The sequence below is a fragment of the Corvus hawaiiensis genome, chromosome 17 (genome assembly GCF_020740725.1).
Source record: "Corvus hawaiiensis isolate bCorHaw1 chromosome 17, bCorHaw1.pri.cur, whole genome shotgun sequence".
NCBI lineage: Eukaryota > Metazoa > Chordata > Aves > Passeriformes > Corvidae > Corvus > Corvus hawaiiensis.
The window spans coordinates 10,313,132-10,331,079 of NC_063229.1; the positions used below are offsets into that span (position 1 = coordinate 10,313,132).

The 17,948-nt window shown below is 53.0% G+C and overlaps 1 protein-coding gene across 1 annotated transcript; it reads left to right on the plus strand.

Moving 5' to 3' along the window:
- The first annotated feature begins 4,539 nt into the window (after nt 1-4,539).
- Nucleotides 4,540-17,653, plus strand: EEF1A2 (eukaryotic translation elongation factor 1 alpha 2). The gene is made up of 7 exons (XM_048321859.1): nt 4,540-4,762; nt 8,826-9,005; nt 10,042-10,338; nt 14,479-14,629; nt 16,009-16,265; nt 16,352-16,586; nt 17,306-17,653. Exons 1-7 carry the CDS (start codon nt 4,619-4,621, stop codon nt 17,431-17,433), a joined length of 1,392 nt encoding a protein of 463 aa, XP_048177816.1. The 5' UTR covers nt 4,540-4,618; the 3' UTR covers nt 17,434-17,653.
- The last annotated feature ends 295 nt before the right edge of the window (nt 17,654-17,948 follow it).

Consider the following 17,948-nt stretch of genomic DNA (forward strand, 5'->3'; position numbering starts at 1 on the left):
GAGGCCGGGCTGTGCTTCTTCCTTTCAAGGACTATATCTCTATTTCTTTGCATAGAAAGAAAACAGCAATTTACAGTCATCCCTCTGTCCAGCCCCAGCTTTTCACTAGTGAGAGCAGAGCTTCTGGAGTAACATCCAGGCTGGCATTCCTCGTGGCTGCCATCTACCCTGCCCAAACCACCTCCTTCAGAGGAGCCCTTTTATAATGACAAACACACAAGTGCTCAGTGAACTGAACACTCACGGGCAGAAACACCCCCAGAGCCAGGCAAATCCAGGCAGGCAGCCTGGGGTGTTCACATCCCAGATCCATACAAATTAACCAGCACTGTGGATTATTCCCTCTCCCAGTCACACTGTGTGGGGCCTCTTGCAGAAAAAAATAAATTCCAGTTGTTATGTATGGGCAAATTGAAATTTTAGTACCATTTAAAGCATCAAATCTCAACTCGGGCTGTGGGGCTGGATGGGGTGGAGGTGATGATGATGATGAAAGGAGTAAGAAGTCCCTGCCATGTTTGTGTGCAGCCTGCCTGTCCCTTCAGGGGGAAGGGGGATTTCTTTTTTTTTTGAGTCACCCTAAATCATTTGGTGGTGGTTTATGGGGAGGGTGAATCCAGCCTAAATATGATGTAGGGGAATTGTTTCAGCTGGGCCGTGGATCTGATGGCAGATGGAGGGAGATGAGGTGCTAAACTTCAGCCACCCTCAGATTTTGCTTGCTCGGGTCTCTGTTATTTTACACAGCTGAACATTTAAGGGCAAATTTACACCATTTTTGTGAGGGAAAATTATTGCACTCAGGCGTGGCAGTTGAGCTTGATGGTCCCCAGGGACCTCATGTGTTCAGTGAAGTCCTTTGCCCCCAGTGCCAGCCAAACCTGGGCACACAGCTGTGGCTTTAAGCCTCTCGAGGCTGGGGGTAAAGTGGCTTAAGGGAGCTGGGATTAGCCAGGTCTGACAGCCCTCTCTCCTACTCAGGTCCTGGACTATTTATAGGCTGATGAGCCGCCAGGCTCTATTTCAGTGCAGAACAGGCCACTGCCCAGTTCCCTTCGTCCTGCCTGGGAAAAGGGGTGGAAACTAAAATTCTGTTTACTGGAGAAGGAAAGGAGACAGGAGCAGTCCATCCCACGCTCACCTGGCAGAGGTGACCAGGATTTACTCCATCTCCACCTTCATTGTAAAACCCAGCCATTACTCTGCTGAGGGCAGTTCCCAGGCTGCCTCAGCCCTTCTGTAAAAAAAGGGAAGAGCACTAAAATATGGATAGGAAGGATAAGGGATTTATAAACCTCTCCCTCCTCTATGTTATCATGCATGCTGTTCATCTCCAGCCCATCCAAAACTGTGGTAAAGCTTCTACCCCTGTCCCAAAACTAGGCTGGGGTAATCTCTTTAAATCCTCTTAGAGCCTTCTCCTTGGAAGTTTCTTTTTATTTTTCCTGGCATTCAGTGCATTTTATGTTGTGCAAGGAATGCTTCATAAAAACAAAAGATAGCTTGACTATCATATTTCTAAGAAAATACCAATGAGCTATAATATTCATTAAAAAAGGCCTCCCTTTAAGCACTAATGAGAAGTTAGGAACATTTTTATCCACATAATGAGTAAGTTTTTAACCCTCAGTCTAGGAAGGTAAGAGTATCTTCATAAGGGTATCTAATTGAGCTGTTACATTCACTGGAAGGATGGTCTGGGCCATAAAATTAGTCTGGATTATTTCATATCTTTATTCAAAATTAGCTTTCTTTTGACCTATATTTGGTTTTGGGACACAGAAAATTTTGGATTGGCCTTGGAAATGCACAGCTGACACAGGTATGAATATTCTGACCACTACATATTGTTGTTTTTATGCAAAGAAAATGTCATTATATTACTGAAAGAGATTACTTATGGTTTCCTTGTCCTCCTAGGACTTGAACCCCATTTGCTGTTAAATGAGATGATGTTGATAAACCACAAATTCTTGAGCAGCCCCTGTCCATGTTGCAGGTGCAGAAATCTGTTTTGCTCAGTTTGTCCCTTGCTTTGCCACTTGCTCCTGGGCTGATGCGTTCCCAGGGAGGCAGAGATGTGGGGCAGTGCCCTCAGCATCTGCCCATGGTTGTGTTTGTGCCCTGCAGGGACCCCTCTCCTCCCAGCCCCTGTGGGAGCACAGCCCTTCTGCACCACTGGCCCCAGTGGGGGCAGAGCAAGGGATGTGGGATTTGGTGGCCCCCTCCAATCCCAACCCTGTCCCTTCTCTCCCAGGCTGCCACAGGGGGTCCAAGCCCCCCCTTCCATAATTTCTCCTGTCTTCCAAAAAGCCCTTGCCTCCATCTACCTGTCTTCCCCCCTTCTCTCTATCTCTAGTCTCTCCATCTCCTCCATCCCTTCATCTCCCTCTCATGTCTTCATCTTCCAGCTCTCCTATTTCTCCATCTTTTATCCTCCCATCTTACCCCCATCCCTCTATCTTCCATCCTGCTCTTTCCCTCTGATTTCAGTCTTCTTCCCATCCCTCCATTTTCTATTCCTCCACCTCTCCATTTCTCCTCCATTTTTCCCATCTTTCCATCCTTCTGCCTCCAATCTCTCCACCTCCCTCTCACGCCTTCATCTTCTGTGTCTCCTGTCTCTCCATCTTTTATCCTTCCACATTCCTCCCCTCTCTCCGTCTTCCGTCTCACTGTTTCCCTTTGACTTCAGCCTTGCATCTTCCCATCCGTCCGTCTTCCACCCTTCCATCTCTCCCCACCTTTCCATTTCCCCCATCCCTTTATCTCCCATCCTTCCACCTCCCTCCCATCCCTACACATTCCCTCCCAGTCCCCCGTCTCTCCCGCCTCTCTCTTCTTCTCCTCCTCCTCCTCCTCCTCCCCCCGTCCCCCCCGCGCCTCCTCCTCCTCCTCCCCCGCCCGGTACCGCATTGCCGTAGTGCGGGGGGGCCGCTGCATTGCGCTGCCGCCGTCGATAGGTGGGCCCCTCCCGCGGAGATAAAGGCGGCGGAGCCCAAGCCGGCAGCCTCTGGCCGCCCCGACCGCCGCCCCGGTAAGAGCTGCGGGACCCCGGCGGGATGGGGGGGACAACCGGGATGCAGGGGGGGTGTCCTGCCCCAGGGGCTGCGGGGGATCAGTGCCCTCCCCACCCCGTGCGTGGGTGCTGTCAGCCCCTGGGGTGGGGGGTACCCCGAGAAGGGAAAGGATGGGGCTGGACCATTCCTTCATCCCGCAGGTGCGTCTTCCCGCAGGTGGGAAATAACACGCAAGCCGTGGTGCTTCAGAACATGAAAATCCTTCTAAAGGTTGTGCATGAGGAGGAAAACCTGATAATCCCCCCGAGCTCCCCCCTTGTTCCCCCCACCCTGCCTTTAGAATCATAGAATCCTCGAATGATTTGGGTTGGAAGGACCTTAAAGATCATCTCGTTCCAACCCCCCTGCCATGGGCAGGGATGCCTTTAGCTCCCTAGGGAAGGAATAAAAAAAAAAAATCCCCAATTCCCAAAGAGATCCTGCATCTCCCCCCGTGTGCCAGGGGTCTGCAGGGGGGAGAGGGACCCGCACCCAGGACTGGGAGCTCCGGGACCGGGCATCACAGTGGAGCCGCAAAACGGCCAGATCCGGGCTGGCTGGGTTCAAGGGCAGGAGGGACGGGACAGCCGCGGCTCCTGCTGCCCAGGGAAGCTTCTCGCTGGGAATGTTATCACCCGCATGACTGAATCGCTATTAGAGCAGCAAACTCCTCCTGACCTCCTTTACTTCTATGGGCAGATTCGTGAAATTGGATTTTATTAGACGTCAGATTAAAGCTCCTAATTGTGCCCGGTTTGTGTGCAGCTGCAGAGTCATGGCAACGCCGGGAGATGCCAGGACAGCTCCCCGGATACATCCGTTTGCGTTTTTAGCCTCCTCCCTCTGTTCCATCCAGTTTCATGGCAGCAAAATATAATAAACCCCCCCAGTGCAGGCTCAGAGGAGCCCTCGGCAGCCCCACTGTTGGCAGCCCTGCTTGGGGGAGCAGGCGAGGGCTATTTTTGTCCACCCCATTTTGCAGACGCCCAGTTGTCACCTGAACTGTGCCCAGCTGGGGAGTGGTGAGGGCAGCCCGGGAGGACGGGCACCCTCGGCTCCTCCCAGGGCACCCACGACATGGAGGAGATGCCCTCGGGTTTGGAAAGAGCGAGAAGGCAGCGGAAGCAGCGCTGAGTCGCAGGGAGGTTTTCCAGGGAGGAAGGGCACCTTCGAAGTATCGATGACGTAGCCCTGGGAACTGGGGGTCTCCGCGAGGGCGGTGGAGGGCAAGATGCCGAAAAACACGGCATCTTGCTGAGACTTGGAGGCTGGACGTGGCAGCCCGAAATAGCCCGGCTGGCCTCCTCCGGGGGCAGGCTGGCTCTGACCCAGCACGGGCAGAGCTGCCAGACGAGGCCGGGCACCCCCGGGCGCGTTGGTCCAGCGGGAAGGTGGGGCGAGGGGAGGACAGCCTTTCCCGAAGGGCTGGGAGGGGGCTGGCACAGGGGGGCTCTTTTGACGCCTGCCTCTTCCCCCGCAGCCTCCCCCAAAAGGCAGCTGCGTTCCCACCGCCCTCCCCAGCGCCGCCCGCCCCGGCCAGCCCCGCGTAGCCCAGCAGCATGGGGAAGGAGAAGACGCACATCAACATCGTCGTCATCGGGCATGTGGACTCTGGGAAATCCACCACCACCGGGCACCTCATCTACAAATGCGGGGGCATCGACAAACGGACCATTGAGAAATTTGAGAAGGAGGCTGCCGAGGTGAGGAGTCCGCCCCTCAGCCTGCCCCCAGCCCGCATTCCCTCCCGCGGGGATGCTCCACGCTGATCCCCGCGAGTATCCCGCAGGCAGTATTCCCCTTTTGCTGGTGCTGCCCTTCTCTTACCTTCTATTTCTCCCTTTGTTCCCATCTATTTTTCTCCCTTTGCACCCCTGGGTCTTCCCGACTTCTCTGGCCTTGGGAAAATAGGCCATTTGGGCGCTCGCCACCCTCTTTTCCGGAGCTGGGGGACTCCCAGCTGCCGGCTGTTAATGAGGGCAGGGGCACGGCGAGGTCTGCAAGATGGGTTAGGGAACCAGCAGTAATCACCAGGATTCTGGAAAAGCCACAAATCATGCTGCTTCAAGGCATGAAATTCCTTTTAAATACGGTGCACGGGGGGGAAAACCTGATAATCCCTCACTGCCGAGGTCAGGGCTGCCTGAATTTCACTCCCAAGCATCAGCTTCCAGTGCCTGCTGGGGACAAGGTGCAGCATCAGCTGAACCACTCATTTGATCCGGTTGAAAAACCCCATTCCCATTTTCCTCAGGCAGGTGGTCTGGTGTGTAGTTTGATTGGTAGCCTATGCTACAGAAAAGCTGGCTAGAAATCTGAGCATTTAAGTTAAATTCTTTTGTTTGACCCTTATAATGGGGGCATTTGTAACAGTTTTATCGTGTGTGCATTTAGAAGCTGTCACACAGCAAAGCACCACCCGATACCTGCAATGTGGCAAAGCCCGAGGTTAAAGAGGAAGAAACAGTCTTGGGAAGAAAAATGTGAATTGGGAGTACTGAGAAATTAATGATGGTAAATTCTAGAGAGGTGGGTGAGCCGGGAACAGCCTGGCTGTGTTATCCATAGGGCAGCTCCTGTCACTCAGAAGATGGCTTGTCGTCATCGCTCTGGGAATCTTTAATGCAGATACCCCTCCTTTCTCCTTTCTCTTTTTTTTTTTTTTTTTTTTTTGGTCAAGATCCCACATTTCAGTCACCAAAAAAAAATTTACAGAGCTGCCACTCTTGATTTCACATTTTGCTGTCTGTCTTAACCTTTTAATTTGCTGATAGCATCTGAGCTAAATCCCTTATTTTCCTGCCTTACTTTCAGCCTTTTTTCCCCATCCTTGAGCAAAGAGCCTATTCCTTCATACAAAATGATCCCTTTCCCTTGATTTAAAATGATTGCTGATATCCTTCCATAAATTCCCCCCTTTACCTATAAGGTCAGATAAGGCATGATAAGGTTATCGTCGATGTGATTGCAGTGGTTTTAATTGAACAGACACTTTCACTGACTTGCCAGGATCCGCGGGCACTGGAGGCTGCTATTAATAGCCTATTGACTGAGCTTACAGACTCCATTTTCTGATGCAGGGCTGGGGAAGGGTTTGCTTCCATTAGGTGGCATTCACAGGAAATGGAGGCCTGCGTGCACCCAAAAAGCCAACAAAAAACCCAGGGTCTGTTATTTTATTTAAGAGAAAAGAGTGAGGATTTCTCCCTTTTTTTTCTTCTGATTCAAGGGCAGAAGTAACAGTATCTCTGAAAGAGGAGTTGTTCTGTTTTTAAAAAAAATAAATAATCAGTATTTGTGGCCTCCAAATAGAAAGCTGTCCCTCCGCTGGGGTTTGATCAGGGAAAATCAGGCTATTTCTGGCACTGAACAGGGAAGGTATTGTGCAGAGCTAGATAATACCCTGGGTTTTTCAACACCAGCTCTGGGTAACTGAATACACCCCGTGAAAGGAGGGAAACTGCTTGCTAAATAAAGGATCTCATTTGTCTTCACGTTACGTGTGATGCTGAGCTCTGGGGGGGGGTCTCACACGTGATGAGCAGCTGGTTGTGTGTGTGGACATGGCTGATGGCAAGAAGGTGCTGATTCCCACTTATCTGCCATGGGAGAGCCAGGGGTCTACTCTGTGCCTCAGTTTCCCCTTCCGGAAGGGAGGGAATAGGCTGCTGATGGGGGAGAGGCTGCGGGATGTGCTGATTGACCTCCTGCCCGAGAAGAGCCCATTGTTAATGCAATGCACAAATGCACCATTCCCTGCTGTATCTCCATCCCCAGCAGTAAATGAGCACACTCTGATGACTCCACCCTGTTCCCTGGGAAGGGGGAGTTTGATGTGCATGCTGGAAAGGGTTAACTAGGCCCCATCCCTGGAAGTGTTCAAGGCCAAGTTGGATGAGATTTGGAGCAACCTGGTCTAGTGGAAGGTGCCCCTGTCCATGGCAGGGGGGTTGGAATGAGATGACCTGTGAGGTCTTTTCCAACCCAAACCATTATTTGATTCTAAAAACCTCCAAGCTCCTGCTCTACCCCCTCCCTAAATCCAGTGTCAGGAGGATGCTCAGGAGCAGAGACTTGATTCTGGATTTTTCCATCCCAGTGAGAGCTCACAGCTTCCCAGTGGAGATGGGGCATCACCTCCTCGACCTGGCATCCCCTCTGAGGAGGGGAAGTCTTGCCCCTGGCTTTAGGATTTTGCCTGTAATCCTCCAGAGCAAGCTGCAAAGTCATTGCAGCACTCAGCTGTTATGAAACAGGCTGTCACCATTAATTCCTTGTGCTGGCTGGAAACAGGGCTGGAGTGTGGGAGATGGAGCAGACCAGCCCCCAGGCATGGTGTGGGCAGGCCAGGTTTAGACATGATGCTGCCTTCTCTTTCTTGGGGAGGCTCATCACTGGAGCCTTTGGTACCTGCCACTGGGAAGTGCTTCCCTCTGACCGGTGATTGGTAATGGGCCAGAAGAAACTGTGGTTGCAGAGAACGGAGGGATGGATGGATGGGAGCAGGGTATCACAGCTCTGACCTTGCATAGCAGTAGACCATTAAATCGTCTGCAAATGACCTAAATTCCTTTCTCTGCCTTAAAACTCCCTTGTATCTGAGGCCAAGAGCTGAAGGCCGCGGCCCATTGAACCCCTCGCTTTGGCCAGGCTCCTCTGGCTGCCCCAGCACACAGCGGGGTCAGCAAGGGTGGGCTTGTTGTGCCCCATCTCCACCTCGGCAGGATCCCAGCTCAGACTGGGAGCATGACCTCCATGCTGGAGGGAAATCCAGCTCTCCCTGGTGCCATGACGTCAAAGGGCTCCAACCCAAAGGAGAAGGCACTTCAGAAGTGCCACTGTGGTTTTACCAGGGAATGTGCTTTATCACTGGCAGAAAGATTTACTGGAGCTAATCTCCCCCAGCATGATTTCCTGCATTACAATGTTGGCTGAGATTTTGGCCATTTGGCAACGACAGTTGGTCTGGCTGCAGCTCACAGTAGCTTTTCCTGTGAATTTGCACACTCTGTGGCAAAAATCAATCACATTTCTGTTCTGCTCGTAGCAACCATCCCTCATTTCATTTTCTTTTAACCCATTCCACTCCTACACCCCTGCCAGTTTTGGGCTCGCTCATGCAGCAATGCCCTTTCCCCCTAACCAGCTGCCTCACAGGTCTGAGTCATGGATTAAAATCACAGAATCAGAGAATCATTTAGGTTGGAAAAGCCCTCTAAGATCATTGAGTCCAACCATTAACCTAGCACTGCCAAGCCCACCACTAGACCATGTCCCTTCATATGCATCTCTGTGAAACCATGGGAAATAAAATAAATCCCATAAACAGACCTTTTTCAATAACTCCATTAAGGTGAGGAGATGGGATAAGTATATAAATATCCTCTCAGAGACATCTAGTGTGACAAGAAGCAGCTTTCCATGTCTCTGTACAGGATTTCCCAGCAGCAGTGCAGTATCCTGGTGTTTCATGGAGGAGTCCTCATGGGTTGCTGCCTTCAGGTCCTGCCCATCCAGCCCTACTCACAAATTCACTTCATTCCAACCTCTCCTGCATCCTGTTGAGGAACATGTTGAGAACAACGTCTCCTTTCCCCTGTATTTATTAGTAAATAGACCACAGCTCTCACTGAATTTAGGGAATTTTGCCTTTAATGTTTGCAGTGTGACCCTGTGTGAGCTTGGGAAGTGCCCTGATGGGTGGGAGGCCATCAGCAGTGCTGTGGGCTTGGGTTTCTCACTGGTTCTTGCCTCTGTGTTGGCTAGATGGGGAAGGGGTCCTTCAAATACGCCTGGGTGCTGGACAAGCTGAAGGCCGAGCGTGAGCGTGGCATCACCATTGACATCTCGCTGTGGAAGTTTGAGACCACTAAGTACTACATCACCATCATTGATGCCCCTGGCCACAGGGACTTCATCAAGAACATGATCACTGGAACCTCCCAGGTGAGAAATGGGGCCCAGGGGGCGGGGGCTGCTGGAGGGGGGAGGCTGAGCCTTGTTCACAAGCCCAAGGTCACATAGGTGCAGTGGGAGTCCTTTTGGAGGTGGGGAGTTGAGAGAGAAAACATTGAGGAGTGTCCAGCAGGGTCCACCCAAGAGACTGATGGCACCAGAGACCCAGCACGCCAGGGTCCTGCACCTCCCTGGGTGTCTGGGACAAAGGGTGTCTTTGGGCACAAAGAGGGGGTTTCTCCACCCCATTTCCACCCACGTGAGAAGGTGGGATGAATGTGGCCTGCCTGGGATCTGGGATACTGTGAGCTACAGGCCTTTGTGTGAGGGTATCTCCACATTATTTTAGCCTCAGCCAAATGAGATATACAGGAAACTTCCAACAGTCCACTAGGTTTTATTGGATAAAGGAGGCCCCACAGATCTTTTCTCCTTCCTTTTCCTCAAAACAGCTGTCTTTGTCGCACATCATATTGCCAGACCCAATGGTCTACCCTTCCTGAGTAGGGTGGTTTCCTTTCATTGCACTGTGGGACATTCCTGCATCTCCCTGTGACTGGTGGGTGCTGGGTGAACCCCAGCACATGCCCAGTGAGATTTCCATTGAGGTGCCAGCTGGGCTGGGCCTGGCTTTTTGCCAAACCCAGGCAGCTTCTGCTGTGTATTCTGGGTACAAAAGTAATCTGGGGAACAGTTTCCATGGCTGGAGTCACACCCATCACCCAGAGAGGTTTTTTGTAAGACTTCAGGGGGGTTTTAAATAAAACCTTGTCTGTAGATGATCAAGATGAGGTCCTGGTCAGAGTCTTGCATCCAAGAGGGATCCACCCCGGTTTCCCACTCGCAATGCACAATGTGGGTCTGGCAAGTCGGAAATAGCACAGCTGGGTCAGTTTTGAGGTGGATCAGCAGGATTATGGGTAGCAGCTGGCAGGGAGTCATCTGGAACTCCCTCAAAGCCCTCAGGAGTGTCACCAGGGCCATGCTCTCTGGGGACAGCAGCAGCTCATTTGCTCTCTCCCCCTAGGCTGACTGCGCTGTCCTGATCGTCGCTGCCGGCGTGGGTGAGTTTGAAGCTGGCATCTCCAAGAACGGGCAGACCCGCGAGCACGCCCTGCTGGCTTACACCCTGGGGGTGAAGCAGCTCATCGTGGGCATCAACAAGATGGATTCCACAGAGCCCCCTTACAGCGAGAAACGCTACGATGAAATCGTCAAGGAGGTCAGCGCCTACATCAAGAAGATCGGCTACAACCCGGCCACAGTTCCCTTCGTGCCCATCTCGGGCTGGCATGGAGACAACATGCTGGAGCCCTCTCCCAATGTAAGTGTGCCTTGTGTTAGACTTCTCCCCCCACCCCGGGGATCCTGACCCGGGCTGAAGATGAACTCTGTGCTCTGCAAACGTTTCATGTGCCCGTTGTGCACAAAGGCCCATGCTGGCAGCACAGATGATGTGCTATGGAGCTCTGCTTGGCCCTGGGCAGGATGAATGGGCTCACTGTTCATGGGTGCTGTGCCCTGGCCAGGCACCCCAGCAGCTAAACATGAGCATCTTCAGGAGATGATCTTGCTGGCTTTGCTTCTGGGCCGGGACTTGAAGTTTTTGCCTTGTCAGAACTCACAGTGACGTTAGAGCAGCAATTGTCACTCTCAGCAGGAGCAGCAGATGTGTTTTTAGGGCATTGTTTTCTGAGGGGAATAACACAGTCTGGTGTCAGGCTTGGAGCAGCTCCCCCCTGCAGCCAGGCTCCCTCATGCTGGGTCTCAGTCCCCTTTCCCACTGATGCTCTGTGTCACTGCCATGGCCAAACCTCCAGTTCCAGTGCTGGGATCTCACTCCCACAGGTGATGTTTTCTTGAGGAAGTACCAGGTTTTCCATGCCAAACCCAAAGTTCTGTAGAGCATCCATTTGGGGCTGCTCCTTTTCCAGTTGGTTTTTACTCCCTCTGTGATGAGGATGGTGGGGAGACAAAGGCAGGGTGCTCTGGGGGGGGCCTGTGCCATCAGTTCACACAACAGAAGGAAGAGCTTAGGAAGGATGGAGGTTTTGGCAGACAGGCTGCCCATAACACTTGTTATTCTGACACTGGTTTTGTTGAAGGAAAAGCTACCCCAGGCTTAGTCTTCTAAAGAAGTGATGGGCTGGAAAGTCCTGGCCAGAGGAAGGTCCCTGCTCTTCTGATGACTTCTGTGTGACCTTGAGCAAGTTGCTCAGACCCCAGGAATCTCTTGTGAAACCAATGGGAAATTTGATGCTTAGGGGGACTTCAGGACATCACCTGTGGATTACAGGGCAGGGCTTTGTGACAAGGGAGGCAATCCATGAGTCCAGCAGCAACTGAGGGAGGTCAGGGATCACAAGCCTGGGTGAGGGGAATTCTGCAATGCAAGCTCACACAGTCACAAAACACAGCTCCTGCCCTGCACAGGAAGGGCAGCTCACTTGGGATGGTTTGGAAGGAAGGAATTATCGGGGTGCTTGGGAGATTCCTGTTCCCTGAGGAGCAGAGCTGGGATAAAGGTCAGCCACGGCCATGCCAAACCCAGCCCCATGGTTCCTGGGTGCCTCAATCAGGCAGGCTCCAAATGTCAGCAGCTGCTGGGCTGGGAAGATGATCCTGAACAATTCTCCTATTAATAGGCTGCAGAGGGGAGGCACAGAGCAGGAGCTCAGTGGGCCCCTTCCTCCAGAGGGGTCTCAGGGCAGGTTCCCAGTGTAATGTGCTGCCTGACAGAAGGCAGGGGGTGAAATAACTCTCTCCTTTGTCCTAAGGAGGCAGCTGGCTTCTGGGTGCTGCCTGAGCTGGGGAATTGGGAAGAAAACCTGGCCTGGTCTGGAACAGCATGAGCTCTGCTGGAGAGGGTGCAGGGACAGACTCCTCCTCCCCACATTGCACCATCTCTAGGAAAGCTTAAGCAGGAACCTGGTGTAGATGTCTCTTCTCTCCTTCCTCGCCTGAAAAAGCTCTGATTATTTTCACTTGTAATTTCTGGACAGGTTTCACTGAAGCACAAGGCAGTCAAGTGACTTGTCTGTCTGTCAGGGGACTTATCAGAAAGTGGGGATTAGAGCCATGATGTCCCTGCAGCTCCTGTTGCCTCTGAGCAAGGGGGGTGTGGTGGTATATCAGGCTGGAACCAGCTCTGTGTGGGAGACTCCAGCCCACATCCCTGTTGCACAGAATCCCAGGGCCAGCTGCAAAAAAATGACAGCTGGGCCGTGCTTCCATCAAAGTTTTGCACTCGAGAGCTTTTTGGGAAATGGGGTGTTCTGTGAAGCAGCTTTGTGATGCTGCAGCTGGCAGAATGGGGCCGTTCCATGTGGTTTGGGAGACTTTCACCCCATGGGATGCTGCAACCCAAACACACCCAGTCTCTGGTGCTAGGGAGTGTGGTGGCCTGGGGCTGCAGCTTCAACACTGGGGTGCGTGGGTGGGGGTGTTGAGGTGCTCATGGGCTGGGGAAAGTCAGGGAAAGGCAACTGCTCTGTACAATAGACTTTGAGTGAAGAAGAGCTGGAGCTCAGCTGTTATTTTGGGGGGCCGGAGCCTGTCTACCTGCAGGATTTGGTCAGATCCTGCTTTTGCCATAGGAGTGGTAGAGTAGGAATTGCTCCTTGGGAAGCAGATTTGGGGAATACATGACCGTGGTTTTATTTGGGTGGCCATAGGAGGCAGCACAAACCAGGTTTTACAGACGCTTTTCACCCTGAGGCCATGCTGAGGTTTCGAAGAGATTTGTTCCCGGAAGGTGTCTAAGTCTTTATCTGATTCTTGGCTTGTCAGAAGTTCCCTGGAGAGAGGGATGGCTCTGACAGCCAGGTGTCATGGGTAGAGGTGGTCATTTCCCCATGTGCCAGAGCTGTGTGGGGCAGAGGGATGGGAGCTGTGGGCACTTGGTGGCTGTCATCCTCGAGAGCAGAGCCCGTGGGCAGGTGGCCACGGGGCAGCTGCTGGCACAGGTCCCTGCCTGGCGTTTGGGCACTGCCACAGCAGAATGGGGGAAGGTCTGAGTCATCCTGCACATGACACGAGGCTCCCTCGATGCCTGGATGGAGTTTTCATTTAGCCAAGCTGTTGCCTGGTGCTGGGTCTGGCTGCAAGGCAAGAGCTGCAGTGCCCTGGGAAGAACCTGCTGCAAAAGTGTCCCCAGGCTCCTCCTGCCACTGCCACCAAGAAAGACAAGTGGTGTCAGACATGACCCTCTGAAGGGGGCTGCCCTGAATGCTTTGGATGCAGGCTGAATTCCCTGGCTGTGTCCAGTCTTTCCCTCTCTCCTTCCCAAAGCTGGTGCAGATTGCAGGACAGGAAACCACCCTTGGCATAGCCACATCCTCCAGGGATGGCTGTGAAGCTGGGGGCACTTTGGGGGTCTTGCTTCACCCCAGCTCCCCATGCCCACTGCACTGTGCCACTGGTGTTGGTAAGGGAAAAAAGCCACATCCACAAAGTGTGTGATGGATTTGGGACACACGGGAAGCATTTGACTCTGGAATGGGAAAATACAGTCTAACCCTCTCTGTGCAGAGGCAGGGGAATGGCCTTGCAGACTCTGATCTCTGCTTGTTGTATTAGGGTTGTCTCAGACCCAGGACTAAATTTTTCTTGCTAGCAAGCTCCAGGTGCTGCTACACCATCCAGATGTGCAGCATCATCCCAATAAAGCACTGCAGTTCCCTGCATTAAACCATGGCTGCTGCCGAGCACATTTCCATTCCTCTCCACCTCTTTCTGGCCAATTTTTAGTTTCAAAGGTCGGGAGAAGGGAACATCTATGAAGAACAATCCTGCCTCTCAGCAGCTGGGTTTCCAGCATCCTCCCAAGCCAGGGGTTTAGAATCCAGACCTTGGGGGGGTGATAGCAAGACTGAGTGGGGAGAAGCGTTTGTCTGGGGCTCGCCTTGAAGGAACTTGGTTCCCAGGACTGAAGGTTGAGCACTTTGTAGCTGGGACTTGGCTGCAGACCCTGTGTTCCCTGTGCTGGAGGCAGCATTCCTGGAGGCTGGGATCCAGGCAGCTGGTGCAGTGCCCATGGATTGTGTTGGAAGTGGGGCTGTGAGTTTGCTGGCTTTAACCACTTCCATCCTTTTTCTCCTATTAATGGATGTCTTGCTCATTTCTAGAAGACAGAGGGAGAGATTGAGCAAAGGGGGGCAAATAAGCCTGCAGGGATGGTGGAGTGGAAGGAGCTCCCCAGCCCCCTGGTAAAGCCAGGACATGGCAGGACTGACTGTATGGAGGTTGTCCTGGTGGGACATCTCTCTGGGTTCACCTCTGGGTGCTGAGGACAGACACACTCAGTGAATGTTGTAAGTGTTCAAGGCCAAGCTGGATGGGCCTTGGAGCAACCTGGTCTCATGGAAGATGTCCCTGCCCATGCCAGAGGGGTGGAAAAAGATGGTCTTTAAGGTCTCATCCAACCTTGTGATTCCATGGTTCTCTGTTGCTGCTCTCTTCTCAGATGCCTTGGTTCAAAGGCTGGAAGGTGGAGCGCAAAGAAGGCAACGCCAGTGGCGTGTCCCTGTTGGAGGCCCTGGACACCATCCTGCCCCCGACCCGCCCCACAGACAAACCCCTGCGCCTGCCCCTCCAGGATGTCTACAAGATTGGAGGTGAGCCCTGCCACTCCTCTGCCTTAACTGGAGTCTTCATTCCATGGGAATTTGGGAATGACATTTCCAGGTGTTGGGAAACTGGAGGGATTTGATTCTTCAAACCAGAGATAATGTTGGAGAAAAGGGTGGTAGCTGCAGGGCAAAGGCCCCATTTGAGCCTGGGCTGTCTGGGGTGGAGGGGACGTGCCCAAAGGTGCCCAGGGACCAGAAAGGACCAGCAGGTTTGTGAGCTGTCCCCAGGGAACACATGATGCCAAAATGGCTGCAAATTTGTGTGTCCCAGAGATCATGGCTGGCCAGGCAAGTTGGAGGCAGCAAAAAGCATTCTGTGACCCAGATGAGGGACAAGACCAGCAGGGAGGGCCGCTGAAGCTGGTGGAGCTTGGCTGTGACCTGCCGAAGCTTCCCAAATGCTGGTGTCCATCATCGGCACGTCCTCCTGCCGAGCTGTGCCAGCCATGTAGGGAGCGCCGTGGCTGACGCGTGTCCCCTTCCCTCTGGAGAGGTGATGGGGACACTTTGCTCAGCTATAAATACCCTGTGAGCTCTCTGACCTGCTGGCATAAGTGGACAGCACTGCTGACTCCCTGGGGCTGGATTAGGCAGGCACAGCCTTCTCCAGCCCATTCCCACACTTTTCCAAGGATACATGCACTGCAAGGGTTGAACATGGGATTTAGCAGGGTTTTTTATGCAGGCTGCTCTTGTTTGCAGTGGAGATGAAAAGTGGTTAGAGGTCTGTGTCCTCCCCTAGCTCAGCTGGGGCAAAGAGATCTGGTTTTACTGGGAGGCAGGTCCTTGGGGAGCTGAGACACCGTGGGAAGAGGGAAGGTGGAGGCAGCAGGGTGGATGTGGAGGAGCAGATGGGTCCAGCCAACCTTCTCAATCTCTTCAATGTTGTTTCTCTCCATCATTCTTCACCTGCCTCCAAAGGGGAGTTTTCCCAAAGTCTCCTGGTGACACAGGCTGTAAAAGATCCCAATCATTTTCTGACCCTCATTTTCTGTCACAGCTGGTGGTGTGGCCATCAGGGATGCGTACAGTGTTGTTGCACGCATGCTATGATGTCCTAGTCCTCCATGCAGGAGGTGCCACAGCTGCTCCAGGAGAAGAACTTTTGGGGCATGTGGATTGAGCAGGACTTTCTGACTGTGGGTTACTTCTTTTTTACAAAACTTTGAGTAGGAAGGATGGACTCATAACAATTTTCAATACCCCAGTGTTGATCTGCTGAAAACTTGGGGGTTTTGGGCAAGGAGCAAACATGTTCTTTGGTGAAAACCACTGAAGATGTCTTGCTTTTGCTGAATCCAGGCTCTGGCCCAGCTCTGACCAAGCAGATTGAACTTTGCTGCACTCTGTCCTTGTCTCTGCAGGGATTGGCACAGTCCCCGTGGGCCGAGTGGAGACCGGAATCCTGCGGCCTGGCATGGTGGTCACCTTTGCCCCTGTGAACATCACCACTGAGGTGAAATCCGTGGAGATGCACCATGAGGCCCTGAGCGAGGCTCTGCCTGGGGACAACGTTGGCTTCAATGTGAAGAATGTCTCAGTGAAGGACATCCGCCGCGGGAACGTCTGCGGGGACAGCAAGTCGGACCCGCCGCAGGAGGCAGCGCAGTTCACGTCTCAGGTGAGCAGGGCTGGTGATGCCACCATGCCTCATTTGCCACCATGCCCAAGCTCCCAGCCTTGCCATGACACTGCTCTGTCCCTCAGGTGATCATCCTGAACCACCCTGGCCAGATCAGTGCTGGCTACTCGCCCGTCATTGACTGCCACACTGCACACATCGCCTGCAAGTTTGCCGAGCTGAAGGAGAAGATCGACCGGCGCTCCGGCAAGAAGCTGGAGGACAACCCCAAGTCCCTGAAGTCGGGTGATGCAGCCATCGTGGAGATGATCCCTGGCAAGCCCATGTGTGTGGAGAGCTTCTCCCAGTACCCACCCCTTGGTAAGGGAACGGCTCTTTGGAGGTCTCCTGTGGAGGAGCATGAGGGCTCTGTGGGTGCAGAGCTCACATCAGACATGCTGAGCTTCTCCCAGCGGGATGGCGAGGGAGCTGAGGATGTTTTGTTGCTGCCCCATGTGCTGGTAGGCTGGGGTGGGGCAGGCTCTCTGCCGAGCTGAGTTTCCAAAGGCTGGGTTTTCCCTCTGGGAGCAACGAGGTTTCCTTCACAGTTACTAAACCCTGATAGTTTCTGAACACAGAAACATTTTTCCAGTTTCCTCCTCTCTGCCCTAAAACAACTAGTCAGGAGAAGAAAGAGGGAAGTTTGCTCAGTGGAGGCCACCTTTTAAAGTAGGGAAGTGCCATGCTTGAGTTCTAGGATGGTTTGGATTGGAAGGGACATAAAAAAGCCATCTTGTTCCACCCCCTGCCATGGTCAGGGACACTTTCCACTAGATCAGGTTGATATTGCACATCTGGAAGCTTCAGCAATGCTGGGAGCTTGCAGAGAAGAGATGGGGTTTAAGTTTAAAAAATATTAATTTAAATAGAGGGGAGCCTCAGTACTGGTGGTCAGAGAAAGGATTTATAGCTCAGGAACCTGCTCCAAGGGCAGGGGTAACACATGGCACCATGAGTGGAGGTGTAGATCCCACTACCACTCTCCCAGAAGAGCTCAGCCTCAGAGTCTCACTCGCATTCCCCCTCTCTCCGTCCCTCAGGCCGCTTCGCTGTCCGTGACATGCGGCAGACCGTGGCCGTGGGCGTCATCAAGAACGTGGAGAAGAAGAGTGGTGGAGCCGGGAAAGTCACCAAGTCTGCCCAGAAGGCCCAGAAGGCTGGCAAATGAATCGTGGGCTCCCAGTGCATCGCGCAGAAACCATCCCTGACACCAGGACGCTGCCACCGTCTCCCCCGGGCGCACGTGTGCACATCAGCTTGTAAGAGTTTATATGTCAACGACTGGATGCTCACCATTAAGGTCCAGTGGAAATTCTTTAAAAGGAAAAGCATGTTCCAGCGTTTGTGAGGCTTCATGTTAATTTTACCAATAAAACTGGTGCAACATCCACAGTGGAAAAAAAACCAACCCAACAAAACCAGACAAACCCCCCCCTCCCAAAAAAAACCAAAACAAGCCAACCAACCCAAAAGGTGTGGAGCTGTGTGTGTGTGCATCTGTCATTGAGAGGGGCTGGGTTGGGTGGGGATTGTGTAGTCCCACCTAGAGTAGATGGTGGGGTCGGCACAGGAGGGCCTGGGATGGAAGTAAGGAGGAAGGAGGGCAGTTGGGAGCCCATATTCAGGGCGTTAGCCAGCACCCAGCCCTTCCCCAGCTTGCACCCCTTGACCTGGGTGATTCCC